Raw genomic sequence first — 15,405 nt, 5'->3', positions numbered from 1 at the left:
GTTATATTGGACGAGGCTACTCCTCGTCCAATATAACTTTCCATCCATTATTTGTATTTTATATATATATATATATATATATATATATATATATATATATATATATATGAACATACTTCAGTTTGAACAGAATGAAAATTACACCATTTTATGGAAGTGCGTTGCAGTTGTATGCTGAAACTGCGTTCATTGTCATAGCAACTCAAGGCATCTAGACGTGGTAAAGACGACTTGCTGAAGTTCAAATCGAGCATCAGAATGGGAAGAAAGGGAATTTAAGTGACTTTGTACGTGGCGTGGTTGTTGGTGCCTGATGGGCTGGTCCGAGTATTTCAGAAACTGCTGATCGACTGGGAGTTTCACACACATCCATCTTTAGAGTTTGCTCTGATAAAGAGAAGATATAGTTGTGTGGATAAAAATGCCTTGTTGATGTCAGAAGTCAGAGGAGAATGGGCAGACTGGTTGAATGGACGACTGCGTGATGCCATCAAGTCAATATGGACCAACTTCTCTGAGGAATGTTTCCAACACCTTGTTGAATCTATGCCATGAAGAATTAAAGCAGTTCTGAAGGCAAAACGGGATCCAACCCAGTACTAGGAACGTGTACCTAATAAAGCGGCAAGTGAGTACGGTAATATCACACATAAATGTATGGTGGCCTTCCAGTAGAGCTATCTATAGCCAAGTAGGGGTCAATGTAACATGAATGGAGCATTTTCAGATTTTGACCTCTGTGTAGTCTTTAATCAACCATAATCTGGCTGCCATTCTGGAATGGCCACCATACATTTTTTGGGATACTGAGGCTAGATTGTAAGTATTGTTTTGTCCTCTTCAATGGCACAGAAGAAGTCAAAAATGGCTGTGGGTCCATGGATGGTAATCTCTTTCATGAACAACATACTTTGTCATAATTGTCATAAAAGAAGAGGAAAAATAATCCCAACCAACACGGTCTCTGAAAAAATACTATTTACAACTACACCTGTACAACTGTGGGTGTACTAAATAATCTTTTAGTATAGCCCGATTAAATGAGTACATTCTTATGTTTCCTTCAGTACAAATTCCAAACCAATGCGACAGTCAGATCTGTGCATGTTCTGTCTTTGCACTGTACTAATGTAAAGTGCTTTTTAGTTAGTCCACGTCTCTACAATTCTGGACCACTATGGCATCATCAGAGCCTTTGAGTAACACAGCCTCTCCTCTTGTACTTCGTTCATTCTTGTTCCTTTCTTCTTTTCCTTCAGACAGTTCACACCGTCACTGTTGAATGCTATGAGGCAGGAACTTTCACTGCAAAGAGAACAAGAAATATTTCAAATGATACACTTTAGTTCTGTCGAGAAGTTCTTACATTGTGATCCGATGACAATGCACAGGTTTAAAAAAAAAAAAAAGTTAAATATTGACTTCTTACAAATCAGATTTTGAACAAATGCGTTGTGAAGCTGTAGCACACAGACACACAAAATACACAATGCAATGTTGTTATACAAAATTTGTGCTCTTGCACAATCAATTGTGACTACTGAAGAATGAAGATAAATGGACAAATGGTATCGGTTTACAGCCTAAGTTATCTACAGAATACACAACAAAATAGACCTAACAACACCAATTGCTTAAAAAGCATAATTCTAATCCAATTACATTTGTTCCGCAAATACGATTGGTTAATTGTGTGAGATAAGACTATAAAATATCGCGCTGATGGCAAAATATTCGACTGTTTCACGGTTGATGTATTACTCCGCTCCCTGACCATGCGCGTTGCTATGCAGATGTCAATAATGGTGTTGTCAGCTGAGCACGAGAGAAACTGGCGGAGCGACGACGATACCAAAATGATGTGGATTCTGATACAGAATTACTCAATGCAGTTGACATGATGGAGAAATCTGTGGGTCTGCTCACAGAATTTCCAGTTTGGCATGAAGACGCTGTTGCTATGGTAAGCTTCACCGAAAACATGGATCCAGGTCGAATTACTTACAGAAAAGTAAACCGTGCAAGTGATGGAACTGGATTAGAATGGGAATAACCAGTGGTGGGCACAGATAACCAAAAAATTAACTTCGATAACAGATAATCAGATAACTGAAAAGTTATCTTTGATAAAGATAAAATGATAAACCACCCAAAAAATGTATCGGAAGTTACAGATAACTGATAAATTCCAATATTGTCTCTGGTACATTTGCAAATACTAATAAATTGAATTTGAGTTTTAACGCCACAATGGCTTCTACTAGAATTAAAAGTAACAACAGACCCAAACAATGAGGCCACACTTTTGTCTTTAAACATCTTGCCCCTACTGGAAGCTCTTGTTTACTACACAGCTTCCAGCACAGAGGCACTCTGAAAGCAGCCATAAAGCCCAACTCTCTATCAGTCATAATGCTCCGGTCAGGCGGAGGTTTTGAAAAATAAAGTCATGCTGATTTATGGTTTTGATTTATAAATAACATTAATACCGATAGAATAACTCCATTAATGTCAATTCTGTCATTTGTACAAAGGTAAAATATAACATATTGTTGTGTGGGCCGTCAGAAGAGGAGGTACTGCTGGCCCATCACCAGAAGGCGCCCTGCCTGAAGTGCGGGCTTCAGGCACGAGAGGGCGCTGCCGCCACGGACACAACCGGGAGTGACAGCTGTCACACATCAACTCATGACAGCTGTCACCCATCTTCATTTCATCACTCCATAAAAGTCGGATGTCATCTCCACCTCGCTGCCAAGATATCATCTACCTGTGAAGGTACTTTTCTCTGCTGACCTAAATCATTGAATAATAACCTGAACTTCTTTGCAGCTGTATTCCTGTGGCGTTTCATTATCCGTGGATTGGCGTTTGGTGTGAACAGCGACGGCTTCGCTTCACACCCAAACCAGATAAGTGGTTAGACAGGAGCTGCACGAGTGTGTGATTAGAGGTGGAGGTGACTTTCCACCTTCTGACTGTTTTTGTTACTGGGTGTGCACACACCCACATCTCACTGTTTGTGCTCCTCGCCAGCAGTACCAGATCTGACAGTCGGGGATGGTGATCACCTGGGAATTCGGGACTTGGCGGCTCCAGTATTCTCCGGGTTGTGTGGCGGTGGAGATCGTGTGGTTCCGGCTCTTCTTGGGACAGACGTCTTCTATCCTCGAGCCTGCCCACACGTCACCTTGGTGTATTGACTGCTATCCAATTCTGTGATTGTCTGTATAATCGTTGTGCACATTCACAACATTAAAATTGTTACCTTTTGGCTCATCTATTGACTGTTCATTTGCGCCCCCTGTTGTGGGTCTGTGTCACTACACTTTCCCCAACACATATATCTTTTAATGTTGAGTAATGCACTAATTCTGAGGTTTTGTAACAAACACAGACAGATCGCAAAGGATTCTGGGTAAAAGTGCCTCTGCTAAATACTGATTGGTTCAGTCATTCATTATGTAAACCAACACGTTAATGTGACGTGTGTCGTGTGTTGGTGTTTACAGGTAAATGTGGTTTTGTAAAATATTCCATTTTTATTTGTAAAAACAGGCATTTTTTTATGGAGCTCTGGAAGTGTCATCGCAAAATGTTTTGCATGTGGAGAGAATGTGCGCTCAATTTGTTAGTGCCGTGTGCACGTTTGATGTTGTAAAACGTGCACTCAATACTGTCTACATAAATGTTGGCTTTACACTGTGCGAGTTTTGGCCCTTTTCCAGATGATTTTTCATTCTTGCGAGAATTTTTTGGACGGAGTTTCAGGTTAATCACGCATCCTGCATCATGGAGTGTACATGGAGTAACAAGCTGAGTTTAACATCTGTCGACCACCTCCTGATCTCCGATTGTATGGCGTATGGTCAAATGAAAATCAAACCTGTTTGATATTATTCTGGTCGGCCGTCATGAGGTTATCCTGCTGCTGAAAAGCTACAAGCATCCAACTGCCCGCACTGTGCCTGTGCAAACACTGCAGAGCTGTCTTGTAATGTTTTTTTTTGTTTTTTTTTTTTTTTGCTGTTGTTTTGTTTTTAAACTTAATTTGTAAAAAAAAAAAAAAAAAAAAAAAATAGTATGGTGTTAAAGGAAATGATTTTTTTTTTTTTGTCTGCAGAGGATAGAGATGTTTTTCATAGAAGCAGCGCTCTTCTGTTTGCAGAGGGTAAAACTGTACATCTGTTACAAAACTTTTAACAGGTAGGTGCTGAACTGATTTTAAAAATGCTTGTTGCTGTTCAGCTTTGTTTACTTTGTTTATCGGTCTAAAAGTTATCAATCAATCAATCAATCAATTTTTTTTATATAGCGCCAAATCACAACAAACAGTTGCCCCAAGGCCCTTTATCGGACAAAAACTAATTGGAAGATAATTGGTCCGATAATGGTTTTTAAAGTTATCTAAAAAGATAATCCGATAATGAAAACATTATCTTCGATAATTATCTGTTATCGGATTATCGTAACTGTGCCCACCACTGGGAATAACCCCCTTGTGTCTGATGATTTGTTAATGCTGGATTATGGTCGCAAATATGTGTTTTACTGGGGACGTGTTTGCAACCGTAAAATCCAGCATTAACATCCGCAAATCATCAGACACAGCAGGGTTATTCCCTAATTACTTTTCTGGTAAAACTGGAAAATTTGGAATATGTACAGAGAGAACAATAAGAACTATACCATGGGCAACAACCCTAACTCATGTAAATTTTTTAATCGTGATTCAGTGTTACTGTAACAAAAAAAAAGGGTTCTTGGTGACAACTTAGTACAAATTCTAACCACTTTATCTTGGATTAACATACCACCCTTCCACCATGTGTAATCCATAATGGCTGCTAACAGTTTGAGTTAGGGTCATTCCATGTCAATTCAATGAGGGCCTCACGCACTTTGTCTCAGATTTTCTTCAAAGTTTAATGAAATATTCCCAGACTATTCAAAACAACAAATCTGAAGTTTGAGGCCTGTGGGCCAAGTAGTTTCTGAGATATGGCCAATTTAGTGTGCATGGGGTCTGCCTTTTTTTTGGCAAAAATTATGGCCGTCATTTCTGGAGCCATGTTCAAGGTAGAATATCTCAGCAAATAATGGACTTAGAGGCCTGACATTTTCTGTTGCAGTTGTCATGGACACCCAGACTTGGACTATAGCAAAACAACAGACATTGACACTAAACTGTGAAGTTTATGTATGCTCAAACGATGGAAAATTTTACACTGACTATTGCGAGCACCTATGTTTGAGACACTGAAGCATACTATTACACTCAAAGAAGCCTCTCCATTTCTTGGCTCCTTAATGCCAGCTATACTGGCTATGAAATATGTAAATTTGGCATATCTGTGGTAAACAGTTATTGTGGGAGAAACCTCTGAAATCTGAAAAAAGCATTTTGTGGTCGAATTTTGCTCACGCTGCTAATTTTGCTACCTCACACACTTTGTCTCAGATTTTCTTCAAATTTTAATCAAATAATCCCAGACTATTCAGACCCTGATGAATTAGGCAGCACCTTTGTGTGATTTAGTGACATTTAGTGTGAGGAAGCACGTTTATTTACAGCAGTGTCAGAAGTAATGTTTGACTTATACATTATCAGAGAAAATTCATCAATCTTTGGGTTATGATTTATTTATTTATTTATTTTATTTATTTATATTTATATAGCGCCAAATCACAACAAACAGTTGCCCCAAGGCGCTTTATATTGTAAGGCAAGGCCATACAATAATTACTTAAAAACCCCAACGGTCAAAACGACCCCCTGTGAGCAAGCACTTGGCGACAGTGGGAAGGAAAAACTCCCTTTTAACAGGAAGAAACCTCCAGCAGAACCAGGCTCAGGGAGGGGCAGTCTTCTGCTGGGACTGGTTGGGGCTGAGGGAGAGAACCAAGAAAAAGACATGCTGTGGAGGGGAGCAGAGATCAATCATTAATGATTAAATGCAGAGTGGTGCATACAGAGCAAAAAGAGAAAGAAACACTCAGTGCATCATGGGAACCCCCCAGCAGTCTAAGTCTATAGCAGCATAACTAAGGGATGGTTCAGGGTCACCTGATCCAGCCCTAACTATAAGCTTTAGCAAAAAGGAAAGTTTTAAGCCTAATCTTAAAAGTAGAGAGGGTGTCTGTCTCCCTGATCCGAATTGGGAGCTGGTTCCACAGGAGAGGAGCCTGAAAGCTGAAGGCTCTGCCTCCCATTCTACTCTTACAAACCCCAGGAACTACAAGTAAGCCTGCAGTCTGAGAGCGAAGTGCTCTATTGGGGTGATATGGTACTACGAGGTCCCTAAGATAAGATGGGACCTGATTATTCAAAACCTTATAAGTAAGAAGAAGAATTTTAAATTATATTCTAGAATTAACATGAAGCCAATGAAGAGAGGCCAATATGGGTGAGATATGCTCTCTCCTTCTAGTCCCCGTTAGTACTCTAGCTGCAGCATTTTGAATTAACTGAAGGCTTTTCAGGGAACTTTTAGGACAACCTGATAATAATGAATTACAATAGTCCAGCCTAGAGGAAATAAATGCATGAATTAGTTTTTCAGCATCACTCTGAGACAAGACCTTTCTAATTTCAGAGATATTGCGTAAATGCAAAAAAGCAGTCCTACATATGTGTTTAATATGCGCTTTGAATGACATATTCTGATCAAAAATGACTCCAAGATTTCTCACAGTATTACTAGAGGTCAGGGTAATGCCATCCAGAGTAAGGATGTGGTTAGACACCATGTTTCTAAGATTTGTGGGGCCAAGTACAATAACTTCAGTTTTATCTGAGTTTAAAAGCAGGAAATTAGAGGTCATCCATGTCTTTATGTCTGTAAGACAATCCTGCAGTTTAGCTAATTGGTGTGTGTCCTCTGGCTTCATGGATAGATAAAGCTGGGTATCATCTGTGTAACAATGAAAATTTAAGCAATACCGTCTAATAATACTGCCTAAGGGAAGCATGTATAAAGTGAATAAAATTGGTCCTAGCACAGAACCTTGTGGAACTCCATAATTAACCTTAGTCTGTGAAGAAGATTCCCCATTTCAATCAATCAATCAATTTTTTTTTTATATAGCGCCAAATCACAACAAACAGTTGCCCCAAGGCGCTTTATATTGTAAGGCAAGGCCATACAATAATGATGTAAAACCCCAACGGTCAAAACGACCCCCTGTGAGCAAGCACTTGGCTACAGTGGGAAGGAAAAACTCCCTTTTAACAGGAAGAAACCTCCAGCAGAACCAGGCTCAGGGAGGGGCAGTCTTCTGCCTTGTGGAACTCCATAATTAACTTTAGTCTGTGAAGAAGATTCCCCATTTACATGAACAAATTGTAATCTATTAGACAAATATGATTCAAACCACCGCAGCGCAGTGCCTTTAATACCTATGGCATGCTCTAATCTCTGTAATAAAATTTTATGGTCAACAGTATCAAAAGCAGCACTGAGGTCTAACAGAACAAGCACAGAGATGAGTCCACTGTCTGAGGCCATAAGAAGATCATTTGTAACCTTCACTAATGCTCTTTCTGTACTATGATGAATTCTAAAGCCTGACTGAAACTCTTCAAATAGACCATTCCTCTGCAGATGATCAGTTAGCTGTTTTACAATTACCCTTTCAAGAATTTTTGAGAGAAAAGGAAGGTTGGAGATTGGCCTATAATTAGCTAAGATAGCTGGGTCAAGTATGTAATGGTTTAATTACTGCCACCTTAAAAGCCTGTGGTATATAGCCAACTAACAAAGATAGATTGATCATATTTAAGATCGAAGCATTAAATAATGGTAGGGCTTCCTTGAGCAGCCTGGTAGGAATGGGGTCTAATAGACATGTTGATGGTTTGGATGAAGTAACTAATGAAAATAACTCAGACAGAACAATCTGAGAGAAAGAGTCTAACCAAATACCGGCATCACTGAAAGCAGCCAAAGATAACGATATGTCTTTGGGATGGTTATGAGTAATTTTTTCTCTAATAGTTAAAATTTTGTTAGCAAAGAAAGTCATGAGGTCATTACTAGTTAAAGTTAATGGAATACTCAGCTCAATAGAGCTCTGACTCTTTGTCAGCCTGGCTACAGTGCTGAAAAGAAACCTGGGGTTGTTCTTATTTTCTTCAATTAGTGATGAGTAGTAAGATGTCCTAGCTTTACGGAGGGCTTTTTTTATAGAGCAACAGACTCTTTTTCCAGGCTAAATGAAGATCTTCTAAATTAGTGAGACGCCATTTCCTCTCCAACTTACGGGTTATCTGCTTTAAGCTACGAGTTTGTGAGTTATACCACGGAGTCAGGCACTTCTGATTTAAAGCTCTCTTTTTCAGAGGAGCTACAGCATCCAAAGTTGTCTTCAATGAGGATGTAAAACTATTGACGAGATACTCTATCTCACTTACAGAGTTTAGGTAGCTACTCTGCACTGTGTTGGTATATGGCATTAGAGAACATAAAGAAGGAATCATATCCTTAAACCTAGTTACAGCGCTTTCTGAAAGACTTCTAGTGTAATGAAACTTATTCCCCACTGCTGGGTAGTCCATCAGAGTAAATGTAAATGTTATTAAGAAATGATCAGACAGAAGGGAGTTTTCAGGGAATACTGTTAAGTCTTCTATTTCCATACCATAAGTCAGAACAAGATCTAAGATATGATTAAAGTGGTGGGTGGACTCATTTACATTTTGAGCAAAGCCAATAGAGTCTAATAATAGATTAAATGCAGTGTTGAGGCTGTCATTCTCAGCATGTGTGGATGTTAAAATCGCCCACTATAATTATCTTATCTGAGCTAAGCACTAAGTCAGACAAAAGGTCTGAAAATTCACAGAGAAACTCACAGTAACGACCAGGTGGACGATAGATAATAACAAATAAAACTGGTTTTTGGGACTTCCAATTTGGATGGACAAGACTAAGAGTCAAGCTTTCAAATGAATTAAAGCTCTGTCTGGGTTTTTGATTAATTAATAAGCTGGAATGGAAGATTGCTGATAATCCTCCGCCTCGGCCCGTGCTACGAGCATTCTGACAGTTAGTGTGACTCAGGGGTGTTGACTCATTTAAACTAACATATTCATCCTGCTGTAACCAGGTTTCTGTAAGGCAGAATAAATCAATATGTTGATCAATTATTATATCATTTACCAACAGGGACTTAGAAGAGAGAGACCTAATGTTTAATAGACCACATTTAACTGTTTTAGTCTGTGGTGCAGTTGAAGGTGCTATATTATTTTTTCTTTTTGAATTTTTATGCTTAAATTGATTTTTACTGGTTATTGGTGGTCTGGGAGCAGGCACCGTCTCTACGGGGATGGGGTAATGAGGGGATGGCAGGGGGAGAGAAGCTGCAGAGAGGTGTGTAAGACTACAACTCTGCTTCCTGGTCCCAACCCTGGATAGTCACGGTTTGGAGGATTTAAGAAAATTGGCCAGATTTCTAGAAATGAGAGCTGCTCCATCCAAAGTGGGATGGATGCCGTCTCTCCTAACAAGACAAGGTTTTCCCCAGAAGCTTTGCCAATTATCTATGAAGCCCACCTCATTTTTTGGACACCACTCAGACAGCCAGCAATTCAAGGAGAACATGCGGCTAAACATGTCACTCCCGGTCCGATTGGGGAGGGGCCCAGAGAAAACTACAGAGTCCGACATTGTTTTTGCAAAGTTACACACGATTCAATGTTAATTTTAGTGACCTCCGATTGGCGTAACCGGGTGTCAATACTGCCGACGTGAATTACAATCTTACCAAATTTATGCTTAGCCTTAGCCAGCAGTTTCAAATTTCCTTCAATGTCGCCTGCTCTGGCCCCCGGAAGACAATTGACTATGGTTGCTGGTGTCGCTAACTTCACATTTCTCAAAACAGAGTCGCCAATAACCAGAGTTTGATCCTCGGCGGGTGTGTCGCTGAGTGGGGAAAAATGGTTAGAAATGTGAACGGGTTGGCGGTGTACACGGGGCTTCTGTTTAGGACTACGCTTCCTCCTCACAGTCACCCAGTCGGCCTGCTTTCCTGGCTGCTCGGGATCTGCCAGAGGGAAACTAACGGCGGCTAAGCTACCTTGGTCCGCACCGACTACAGGGGCCTGGCTAGCTGTAGAATTTTCCACGGTGCGGAGCCGAGTCTCCAATTCGCCCAGCCTGGCCTCCAAAGCTACGAATAAGCTACACTTATTACAAGTACCATTACTGCTAAAGGAGGCCGAGGAATAACTAAACATTTCACACCCAGAGCAGAAAAGTGCGGGAGAGACAGGAGAAGCCGCCATGCTAAACCGGCTAAGAGCTAGTAGCTGCGCTAAGCTAGCGGATTCCTAAAAACACACAAAGTGAATAATGTGTAAATAATTTAGAGGTGATTCAGCAGAGGGAGTGCTTTAGTTAAGGCACGTGAAGATTACACTGTGAAGCAAATCGTTATCTAGGTAACTAGATCAATCTAACTGCGCAGATTAAACAGCTAACAGATGCAGCAAAACACCGCTGTGCTCCGGAAGAGGAAGTGATACAACACCGCAGTGAGAGCCAACCACCAGTAGAGGCAAGCAAGAGCCTAGGGTTATCGTTTCCCAGCACGTCACTAAGCGACAGGAAGGGGCTACTCAATTCACCGACAATTGACATTCATTCAAAAAATAGTTTTGCATCTAAATGTAACGACTTGGAAGTGAAAATGTGTTGCACGATTCCACCCCAAAAATTCGACATTGAAAGAGCGTACATGAACATTTTACAGTTTTACGGGATCAGTTTGATTAAAAGAAGGTACTGACAGTCAGACGGCCTTTCACAGATGAAGCCAATACGATCAGTGCAGTAGAAGTCATTCCAGCTGGCATTATGAATGAGCCCGGCACAATCCTCGCCATCTTCGTGACCGTGAGTCCAGTTATCAGGCTGACCGGGCTTCCAGTTCCTGTTCACAACCACATGGAAATGCATTTCAAAGTTCAAGCCATACAAAATGTACTTATTTCTAATCAGGAATACAAACAAAACAAAGCAATGTATAGTTCATTAATTTGCCGCACAATCTGCTTGCTAACTCACGTGAAAATGGGTAAAGTTCCGTCAACCCACATCCAGACGTTTTCCTCCACTCTGTCAGTGAGACCCATCCAGAAGTAACCTTTTCCTGCTGTCTGGTTTCTCACAAATTCCTATGGATGGAAGTGAAGAACATACTTTGATTTGTCCATAACTGAATCTCAGCTGTTTTATTCAGAGACTATAATGGTACTGAAGTCATCACCAAGTCTGAACGTGATCTACCTGCTCTTCAATGTTGTTGATAATGAGCATATGAAAGGACATGTTGATGCAAAGCATATTGGCCTCATTAAAATTGAGTCTCTGAGCTCCTGAGGAGAAGTAATAACAGCTGTCTCCAAAACCTCTCAAATCAGGTGGGCAAGCTGAAAATAATGAAGGGGGAAAAATCTTGAGTGTATATGGTTTGTACGTTGTAATTGTGATCACCTGCTCATGCATATCAACATCAGGTTGATTTATTTTCCTCACCTGGTGTTGACATAGTCTTAACAGGGAGTTGAACCTGCCGAGATACAGAACCTTGTGTTTGTTCGGGTAGTTTGGTAGGTTCAGGTTTTTTGGGAAGTTCTCCAACTTTTGGTTTGGGGGTATGATCTTGTGCAGGTAGTTCCGGTTTGGGAGGCTGAGGTGTGTTGGTATGTTGAGGAAGTTTAGGGAGCTTAGTGGGCTGTGGATGTTGAGGAGGAGGAGGTGCAGGAAGTCCAGGTAGCCCTGGAGGCCCAGGTGGGCCAATGGGTCCAACAGGCCCACGAGGCCCCTCCAAACCTACAGCCCCTGCTTCTCCTCTTAGGCCCTGTGGCCCTGGTGGCCCCGGCAGCCCTTGTAGTCCATCCATACCAGGAAGTCCAGCATCTCCAGGGTCACCTTTATCACCAGGTATTCCGGGCCGGCCTCCATTGCCCCTGGATCCTTTAGGCCCAGGAGGTCCCTGGGGCCCAACTGCACCCTTTGAACCAGTCAAACCTGGCAGTCCAGGAGCACCTTTCTCTCCTCTGTTTCCAGCTACACCCTGTAAACCTTTGTCTCCTTTATCACCTTTATGTCCTGTCAAACCCACTGGACCCTGGGGGCCCTTGTCACCCCGAGGGCCCCTTGGGCCGGGTGGACCTAAAACATACGAACAGATCAGTCATTAAAACAGCAGCCAGCTTTAATAGTAATAGAAGACAGTGGTTGTGTGCGGTCAGTTGAGGTCTTTTCTTTATATATATCAGAAACTAAGGTTTTCGACAAGCAAGATTTCGTTTACCTCTTAAAATGATCACTTGCAGACACTTGCAGAATACGCATCTTTTTTATTCTTACCCTGCAGGATGGTGAAGTTACTGATGAGCTCTGAGTGCTTGGAGTCCACCAGCGTCATCTCCTTCATCACCATCGTGAGGTTGTTTACTTCTTTGTCCAGTCTTGCTGACAGCTCTTCTTGTTGAGTCCGCAGCTCTTTGCTATCAGTCTTGACCTCTGTCACACTACTGTTGAGTCCCAGAATGAAGTCCGAATGATGCATCACTGTTTCGGCACAGGACCTCAAGCCGTTCAGGTCGGAGGTGATTGTACCAAGGATCTGTGCGGCGAAACTAAAATTTCCCGTCACACGGTCAATGTCATTCTCGTGCCTATCTAATCGTGATTCCATCTCGTCAGACTTAAATGATGTAGCATTATCGTGGTCTCTTTGGCGGTCCATCAGTTCACGCAAGCTCTGGTCCAGTCTCTCAGTGTGGGCTGATGTGTTCTGGATCTTGCTGGCCAGTGAGGTAACCTGAGACCCTAAATCATCCAGGGCGTCTCCATTGGCACGAGCCAGTGCTGTGTTGTTGGCTGCCAGAATCTGGATGTTATGAACCTTTTGCTTCAGCCACTCTGAGTCACTTTGGATCTGTCTGGATACCTGCTGTAGACCACGGTAGTCATTCTTCAGTTTCTGCACAGCCTGGCTTGTGTCCTCGACCATTTTCTGGAGTGTGGTGAGCAGATTGCGTTGCTGGGTCTGGGTGATGTTTAATGCGTTGATGCCAACCTCAGTTTGACTCTGCAGTTTGACCTGGTTCTGCAACTCTGACTGAAGCCATGCAGTGTCTGTCTGGAGGTCATCAATCATTTCACTGTATGAGGCCAAGGACTGGTTTATCCCATGCAGTGAGGCAGTGTTGCCTTCGAGAAAACTTTGTAAAGAGACATGGCTGCTTTGTATGTCATCTCCTGTGATCTGAAGTTCATCCAGCATGTCCCTGTTTTTAGTTGCCCTGAGGGCAATATCATTCATGTCATTCTTTAAAGCCTGGAGGTCTGACTTGAAAGTCTTGATTTCACTTGTAGTATTAACCGACTTCTGTCCTGCCTGATCATCTGAAAAAGTGACACAAAGCAACCTTAATAATAGAAAATAAAATCTAAACGTCAGATCCATAAATGTACTTTTTTTATAGACGTCTTAAAGTTGCTCACAGCTGCTGATATTTCATAACCCACATACAGGTGAATATTGGTGAATGACAAATTAAAATAATTCAATTGAAGGATAGATGCAAAAGAGGAAGATTAATTCAATGTGAACAAAAGGGAAACCAAGAGCTCAGTCAACAGGGTTGACCACTAATTCAACGGTGGGTTCAATACCCAGAAGCAGATAAGTGTCAGGCTGTCCTTGGGCATGACACTGAACCCCTAATTAGCTCAACAGTTAACCCCCACACAAGTGTGACGATATAAAGAAGAAGAAAAATATTGTGTTGAACATTCAGTCTCACCATTTTTTCTTTTGTGCTCCCATCACAAAATGAGTCAAATTTTCATAACGCTGTTTTTTTTTAATTTTATCTTTTGTAACCCTACCCCTTCCGCTAACGCCAACGCTAACCATAACCTAACCCTCTCCCTCTTCCTTCTCCTAACCATAACCCCACTCAGACTCCCAGCAACACCCCACATTTTGTGCTCCAGTCACGAAATGAATTCGTGCTCACATGAAGAAAGGCACCACATTTTTGTGACCATATCACGAACCATAGATTATTTACTTTTTGTGATACCATCAGGAAATAGCATGAGATTGGTTTGCTATATAGCATATGCTAATATACGAGGTCTGTCAAAGTATAGGTCCTTTTTATTTTTTTCAAAAACTATATGGATTTCATTCATATGTTTTTACGTCAGACATGCTTGAACCCTCGTGCGCATGCGTGAGTTTTTCCACGCCTGTCGGTGACGTCATTCGCCTGTGAGCACTCCTTGTGGGAGGAGTCGTCCAGCCCCTCGTCGGAATTCCTTTGTCTGAGAAGTTGCTGAGAGACTGGCGCTTTGTTTGATCAAAATTTTTTCTAAACCTGTGAGGCACATCGAAGTGGACACGGTTCGAAAAATTAAGCTGGTTTTCGGTGAAAATTTTAACGGCTGATGAGAGATTTTGAGGTGATACTGTCGCTTTAAGGACTTCCCACGGTGCGGGACGTCGTGCAGCGGTCCCAGGCGCCGTCGTCAGCCTGTTTCAAGCTGAAAACCTCCACATTTCAGGCTCTATTGATCCAGGACGTCGTGAGAGAACAGAGAAGTTTCAGAAGTCGGTTTCAGCATTTTATCCGGATATTCCACTGTTAAAGGAGATTTTTTTAATGAAAGATGTGCGGACAGGTCCACGCGTCGGGACACAGGAAAAACACCTCCGTGTTGATAACCATTTGTAAAATCCAGGCGGCTTTTGATGGCTTTCAGTGGAGTGAGTATATGAGAAATTGTTTAACAGCTGGACATGTTCCAACTTGTCCTTAAGGCTTCCAACAGAGGTGTTTTTCCTGTGGCGGAGCGTCGCGGCGGCTGCGAGCCGACGCTGCAATCCGCCCACACGTCTTTCATTAAAAAAATCTCCTTTAACAGTGGAATATCTGGATAAAATGCTGAAACCGACTTCTTCTGAAACTTCTTGAAACAGGCTGACGATGGCGCCTGGGAGCGCTACACGACGTCTCACACCGTGGGAAGTCCTTAAAGCGACAGTATCACCTCAAAATCTCTCATCAGCCGTTAAAATTTTCACCGAAAACCAGCTTAATTTTTCGAACCGTGTCCACTTCGATGTGCCTCACAGGTTTAGAAAAAATTTTGATCAAACAAAGCGCCAGTCTCTCAGCAACTACTCAGACAAAGGAATTCCGACGAGGGGCTGGACGACTCCTCCCACAAGGAGTGCTCACAGGCGAATGACGTCACCGACAGGCGTGGAAAAACTCACGCATGCGCACGAGGGTTCAAGCATGTCTGATGTAAAAACTATATGAATGAAATCCATATAGTTTTTGAAAAAATAAAAAGGACCTATACTTTAGTGACA

General features: G+C 41.9%; 1 protein-coding gene across 1 annotated transcript in view; it reads right to left on the bottom strand.

Annotated features, from left to right (window-relative positions):
- LOC117521291 (collectin-12-like) overlaps positions 1–15,405 on the bottom strand; it is a 141,806-nt gene that overhangs the window by 62,226 nt on the left and 64,175 nt on the right. Inside the window, exons 5-9 of the mRNA XM_034182612.1 lie at positions 12,381–13,424; positions 11,544–12,182; positions 11,295–11,437; positions 11,073–11,182; positions 10,796–10,938 (exon numbers count right to left, since the gene is read on the bottom strand). Of these exons, the coding sequence (XP_034038503.1) occupies positions 10,796–10,938; positions 11,073–11,182; positions 11,295–11,437; positions 11,544–12,182; positions 12,381–13,424 (2,079 nt within the window). The remainder of the gene's footprint in view (positions 1–10,795; positions 10,939–11,072; positions 11,183–11,294; positions 11,438–11,543; positions 12,183–12,380; positions 13,425–15,405) is intronic.

The sequence above is a fragment of the Thalassophryne amazonica genome, chromosome 12 (genome assembly GCF_902500255.1).
Source record: "Thalassophryne amazonica chromosome 12, fThaAma1.1, whole genome shotgun sequence".
Lineage (NCBI taxonomy): Eukaryota > Metazoa > Chordata > Actinopteri > Batrachoidiformes > Batrachoididae > Thalassophryne > Thalassophryne amazonica.
Note: the sequence above shows the minus strand (reverse complement) of the source record. Positions and strands in the feature narration are given on the sequence as shown.